General features: G+C 50.5%; 1 protein-coding gene across 5 annotated transcripts; it reads right to left on the minus strand.

Annotated features, from left to right (window-relative positions):
- Nucleotides 1-161: 161 nt before the first annotated feature.
- On the minus strand, nt 162-5735 carry LOC136477988 (fatty acid desaturase DES2-like). Of its 5 annotated transcripts, none has more exons than XM_066476302.1 (3): nt 5594-5686; nt 2413-2470; nt 162-1843 (listed from the first exon to the last, which is right to left on the minus strand). In XM_066476302.1, the coding sequence occupies exon 3, from the start codon at nt 1837-1839 to the stop codon at nt 676-678; it is 1164 nt and encodes a 387-aa protein (XP_066332399.1). In that variant the 5' UTR covers nt 1840-1843; nt 2413-2470; nt 5594-5686; the 3' UTR covers nt 162-675. The 5 variants fall into 5 exon arrangements, with proteins under 5 accessions (XP_066332399.1, XP_066332398.1, XP_066332396.1 ...); XM_066476301.1 differs by having other exon boundaries at nt 2413-2475; nt 5594-5670; XM_066476299.1 differs by lacking the exon at nt 2413-2470 and having other exon boundaries at nt 5594-5735.
- Nucleotides 5736-6728: the final 993 nt, after the last annotated feature.

Below are 6728 nucleotides of genomic sequence, written 5' to 3' on the forward strand. Positions count from 1 at the left end.
AAGTTCCTGCTTACCACACATCCTTTGTGTGGATGGATTTGTAGGGAGTCAATCGGGGCAATCTTGGCAGATAGAGCCAGCTAGCAAAGACGACCCCCAGAAACGAGCAACGCGACACGAGAATCGTGTGTGCGTGATCCGACTCGGAAATCCACTACAACTGCCCAAAAAAGTTGTCGTTCGACGATCTGTAATTCCGCCAAAGACACCAGGATATTTTGTTTTACAACAACACACGGGGAGGACGAAGAGATGACGCCAACGCCAACGCCAACGCAATGACAGACGCACACGACAAGCGCGGCCACGCACGCACAGACATGGCCACGGATGCCAACCACACAACGATCGCCGCCGGCAAGCCTACAACAGCGACGACTAAGACGCAAACGAGAAAAAACAACTTGGGACTACTCAAAGCTCAGAGCCATGGACAGAGACACAGTAAGTTGACGAATTTGCCTACTTGTACTTGATGGCAGCTCTAGCGATGGCACTGCAGTAAGCCTTCTCTGTGCCCAAATGCTCTCTTCCTGTCTAATAGACTGATGACTAACCATAGATAGGTAGATGGAGACTTTGGTACGACTACCATCTTCTCCTCCTGATTTCTCCTCCCATTCCTAGGGTAAAAGTATGGGCGATCGCCTCCGTCCTCAGCTCTGCAAGCGGCGGCTAGAACTTGTTGTTGTACCAGAAGATGCCCTTGCGGTTCTCAGGCTCGACGTAGATGCACTCCCTGGCTTCGCGCCAGGTCGCCTTGGCAACAGGAGTTGGGTCGAACTGGTAGTACTCGCCGAGGATGGGCTTGATCGCCTTGGTGGCCTCCATGGCGTGGTAGTGCGGCATGGTAGAGAAGAGGTGGTGCGCGACGTGCGTGTCCGTGATGTTGTGGAACACGCGGTTGAGGATGCCGTAGTCGCGGTCCATGGTGGCCAGCGCGCCGCGCAGCCAGTCCCACTCGCTCGAGTCGTAGTGGGGGAGCGCCGGGTGGGTGTGCTGCAGGTAGGTGATGATCACCAACCACGCGTTCACGATCAGCAGCGGCACGGCGTAGACGCGCACCACCCACCAGAACCCAAACGTCGCCGCCAGCTTGTACAGCCCGAACGAAAGGGCCATGACGCCGGCGTCCGAGATGAAGATCTGGGCGCGCTCCCGGTCGTTGTAGATAGGGCCATAGGGGTCGAAGTGGCAGGCGAAGCGTGGGTACGGGCGTCCCGACGCGTTGGTGGCCAGGTACAGTGGCCACCCGAGAGTGAGCTGCACGACGATGTGCACCAGCCGGCCGACGGGGTTGTTGTACACGTACGGGGTGTACCACGGCAGCGCTTCCTTCTTCTTTGGCACGAACACCTCATCACGCTCCAGGGAGCCAGTGTTGGAGTGGTGGCGACGGTGGCTGTACTTCCACGAGAAGTACGGCACCATCAACGACGAGTGCAGCACCAGGCCAACGATGTCATCCAGGAGCTGGTAGTCCGAGAAGGCGTGGTGGCCGCACTCGTGCGCGATGACCCACACGCCAGTGCACACGCACCCCTGGGCGATCCAGTAGAGCGGCCAGGCCGCATAGTGGAGCGGGCTTGGGAGTGCCGGTATGATGGCCAGCGCAAAGTACAGGAGCGCCGCGGCAATGACGAGGTCATGGACCACGTAGGAGAAGGACTTCAACACTGAGCGCTCGAAGCAGTGTGGTGGGATGGCCTTCTTGATCTGACCCACCGTGAACGGCGGCTTCTCCACCGGTGAGCGCTGCATTGCAGCACCGCCGGTAGCAGGGGCGAGCTGCTCCTGCTTCTCCCGCTCCTTCTCGGTCATCCTGCCACCGGCACCCATTTTGCTGCTGACACAAACACAAACGAGATACGTTACAACAAAGATCAAGCAAGTGTGAATCAAGAACAATATTACAACGATCTCATCCAATCAAAAAGCTGTCATGTGAACAAGAAAAAATATCTAGCAAGTTGGCACAGATTCAGCGAGGGTACAAGAAAGGCATCAATCAACCAAAATAAAACAAATCACGGCACGAGGGGCGTCTCCACAAAGATGGCATGTGCCGTGCATGATCGCATCACTTTCTTGCCTAAACATTGATTAAACATATTCCTATGTGCCACAGCAAGTTGGGGATCGCATCGATCGCAGCATGTGTGAGCCCAATGGCGTATGTAACATACATACATGTTCAGAATTCAGATTCGCTTTTTCAAAGTGAGTGTGCATCATGAGTTGAGATGCCGCACGCTCTGCTTCAGATGTGTCTAAACCTGTAGATCTGAATCACCACACAGAACTAATAAAATGTAAAGTCTTACAACAAGACCAAGTATGGTAGAAAACCCCTATGGTAATGGTAAATAAATTAAATTAAATAAGTGGAAAATAGATTAAGGTCATGGTCACCTGTGATGTTACGTGCCACCAACTGTCCCAACAATCCCCTTGAGAAAAATGTGATGTACTGTACTGCATATAATTGGACGGCATGCTTTGTCAAAAGGACTTCTGAACCTTATAGGAAAGCAGCACGCATGACGCATGAGAGACTACAGGTGCCAAAAAGGCGTGTAGAAAGATTCATTGCAAGTTCGGACCCAAAAAATGGTACCACATCTGGTCAAATCTAAGCTATCCAATAGCCATACGGCAAGGCAATATTGCATCATCTGTAGAAGTGGACAATTTTGACAAGCTAGCAAATATGAACTCTGAAGTCATCTTTCTATAAGCAACAACCTAACAGAGCCTAGAGGCACCCCATATTTTTATTTTTAGCATAAGATGGCTGGTGCTCTTCCTTTGCATTGAAGGTGGTGGTAAAACGGTTCGATTTACAATCCGGTCATAAGACCGGGCAAGGAGGAGAAGCTAAGAACTAATGAACAAAAGGAAAAGGTTGAAAGACGATAGCCTAGTGAAGCCACATATAGCAATGTAAAAGAAGCACAACGTATTAGTAAATCTAAGAACCAGCTTATTTTGGTGCGAAAATTAAGAAATGTTCGATTTTCGTTGCCTGTCTGCTTCATCTTGTTACCAATTTTGGGCGTTCATTAGTAACTTTAGTAGTGCAGCATCCAGTAGCTGCACATGTGTTCCCACAAGGTGGATTCGGATGCTATCTGTCTCCCTTGGGCCTTTGAGCAAAATGACACAAGCGTGTCCTCTCGACCCGCCAACTATATGGCGCCAAGATGGAGACAGAAATCACATCCGTCGAAAGAGATGCTTGGCTGTGTTGATACTGTGCATTAATTCTGACAAGACAAGTGCGCCCGACTGATTTGTCTCCCTAAGGCCCCCCTAAGGCCCCGTTCCACCCAAAAACCAAAAATTTTTGCATAGTAACTGTCACATCGAATCTTACGGCACATGCATGGAGTACTAAATATAGACGAAAAAAAAACTAATTACACAGTTAGCCGAGAATTCGTGAGACGAATCTTTTAAGCCTAAATAGTCCATAATTAGACAATTTTTGTCAAATAAAAACGAAAGTGCTACAGTAGCCAAAAGCCAAAAATTTTCGGAACTAAACACGCCCTAACTTTCTGATTGGACTGCGGGAGAGCCAAACAAGCAGGCTGCAAATGGCACATGCGACTACCATGTACCATGGCCATAGCAGTAGCAGCAATGCAGCCATCGGCGAAGCTAGAAATTTATACCACCGGGGTCATTAGGGTCTCTTTTGCAATCTTATATATTTTGAAGAGGTGATTTGCTATTCTCATGGTATAGTTATTGAAGGATTAGCAAATTTCGTTGGGGTCCGCGGACCCCAATGAATGCACGTAACTCCGCCCCAACAAGGGCATCAGTGTCATTACACAGCCAGTTGCAGCAGACCAGGCCAAGGTGAAAAACCAGTCACAAGAGGGGCCAAGCGTACCCAGATCTGCTGGTGCGCGCCTCTGGACACTTGTCCGAGTCCAGCTAAGTTTATTCTACGACTGGAAATCGTGTCGAGAAATAAATCGGTGCACAGTGCACCGGCCACCGGTGATGCATGCCATCATGTGGGCCTGGATTTCGGTGCCGCCCTGCCGGCCTTGCAGGCTGTGACCCCCTGCTGCGTCGTGTACCGTTGCGCAGACACGGCTGCAGAGCCCTGACATGCACTATGCCGGCAGTGAGGCGGAGTAGGTGAATCTCTCTGTCGCCACGTGGGAGGAAGAGAGTCGCCACCGTCCAAACTCCAAAGACATCCAACGGTGGCGCCTCGTTCATCACGATGCCTTTTTCTAGGTCAAGCAGACAAGCACTACGCAACGAGCCGCCGCCCCCACCGCCGGCCTGCCCTCGAGCGCGTGATGACTAGGCCTTGTTCAGATCCATGTCAGTAAAGTTTCGGGGAACATGGGATGTTACAGAGGTGTCGAGTGTTGGAATACTAATAAAAAAAATAAATTATATAATCAATCGATAAACCACAAGATAAATTTATTAAGCCTAATTAAACTATTATTAACCTATGTATTATTTTAGCACCAGATTGATAAATCATGAACTAATTAGCGTCTCGCAAAATAGTTGCAATTAGTTATTTTTTAATATATATTTAATACTCCATGTATATGTCTAACGTTCGATTTGATAGGATGTAAAGTTTTGGGATGAACTAAACAAGCCACGAGGCTGAAAGAAACAGGCTCTATTTTTTTTAATACTCCAAATTCCTAGCACCTGATCACTAGAAAGCATATACGGTTTCCCATCTGGAGAAGTAGATATTTTTTTTATGTCAGAAACATGACCAAAGCAAAACAAGTTGCTTCGTCGATGCAGCAGTTGCACGAGCTAAAAGGTCAGTCAATTCTTGTGTGCGGTCATCGCCAACTCCGCGCTTAGCTAATAGTATCAGTAAAAAATCAGGAGCTCGAAAAACAGAGCAGTTGACCACAAATGCAGAGCATCATCATGCGGCGCAGGCGCAGCGATGCCCAACATGGAGGGACCGAACGCCGAAAGAAAGAGGCTGCCTTTGGACTCAAAAGACCTGTAAAGGTAGCAGCTTTTATCCACAAGATCAACGGGAGCTGTGAAAAGTTTGTGACCAAAGGTGGCATGTCATGTTTCCCACAACGAGTGGTAACGGCAGAAGGGGGGCAGAAATCATGGTCCCATTGCACGGGCAAAATATCTAAACAACACCACTCTACGCTACAGATCTGATGAGAAACAAGCGTGCTTTGCCAGGATTCATCTAGGCAAATCCACATCAGCAGGCCAAGGCCTCTGCGGATGCCCGCGGGTGAGGGTTCGGGTGAGTGAGATCGATGTCGAGCTCGGCCGGCAGGCGCGACGGCGAGTTCAGCCGCATCCTCATTACTTTCCCAGACCGAAGGCTACGGATCGTCGACGACGAGCTCGGCCCGGCCCGCCGGCACGACAGTGAGTGCCGCCGCCGAACCGACGGCCGGCCACGAGCCCGCTACGGCGAACTGTCAGCCTGTTGCCGAGCTCAGCAACCCAAAATCGAAACCCGGGCAATGGAAAAGTAACCGATTCCTCAACAATCCATTCAGAGCAATCTATGAAATAGTGGCAGGGGAAATTTAATCCAGGAAGGCTAATGGGATACCTGAGACTGAGAACGACGGAACAGCTGCGTCGGGGCGGAGCAGATCGGGAGGACACCGCGCCTCGCCCCTCTCCCCTTTTCTCCTGTCCCGGAGAGGAAAACGAGTGGTGGTGTGTTCAGGATTTGCGGGGGGAGGAGGGAGGAGCCTGGCCGCCTCCGATTCCGCCGGGGGAGAGGCGCTATTTAAAAGCGGGCGCGGCCTCCCTGGCGCGTGGGCCCGGAGGTGCCAGATGGGACGCACTAACCACGTCGGCGACGGGAAATCTGGCCCCGTACACGTGTAGAGCCCTGTTTCGCTAGACCAGGGGAGGCGTGACCCAGATCGGGCGGCGCCGGACGCGGGCCGTCCGTGTCTCGCATCCGACGGGCAGGGTCCCCTCGGGAAAACAGGGGACATCGGCGTATTTGTGTTCTCTTGTGAAACGATTGGTTCACGAAAGAAAATGCCGCTTGTTTTTCACATTTTCCTTCGAGAATTAATTTTAACTAGCAGTTGTGCCCAAGTGTGTTGCAACATGATGTACAACTTATGGCATGGTCATCTAAATAATCTGCAACTCTGAGATGCACTCGAATCGAAGGGTGCACCATCACTGTACACTTCTTCGAGTCAGACTCCATATAGACGCGCGTTGTTTTAACTCGTATGAACATGGCTCATGAATGCAAGTCATATACTCTATCCGTCTCATAATAGATGACATTTTAGGTCTGCTAATGGGGATTAAAGTGCAAGTAAAATGTGTAGTGCACAGAAAATAAAAAAGAGAGGGATGTACTTAGGAAAATGAGAAAGATACATTAAGAAGTGAGAATGACAAGTAAGGGTGTGCTTGGTATAGCTCTTAGAGCTGTTTTTGAGCTTCATCAATCAAATAACCTCAAGGAAACAACTTTGATTGTGAATGTCCTCAAAACGCGCTGACTAGAGCCGCTTTGGAGGAGTTGGAGCTAAAAAACAAGCTTCACCTACTCCAACCTCTATCGTTGCGGGCCCTATCCCAAATTCCACTCCGTGCATGTGGGCAGCCGTTGCCCTTGACTGCACGTGTTAATGGGCCGGCTGTGACAGCGAGGCGGAGCACGGCCATGGCCACGATGGCTATGCTTGGGGCGCGGGCCTCCTCTGTGCGTG

The sequence above is a fragment of the Miscanthus floridulus genome, chromosome 8, assembly GCF_019320115.1.
Source record: "Miscanthus floridulus cultivar M001 chromosome 8, ASM1932011v1, whole genome shotgun sequence".
Lineage (NCBI taxonomy): Eukaryota > Viridiplantae > Streptophyta > Magnoliopsida > Poales > Poaceae > Miscanthus > Miscanthus floridulus.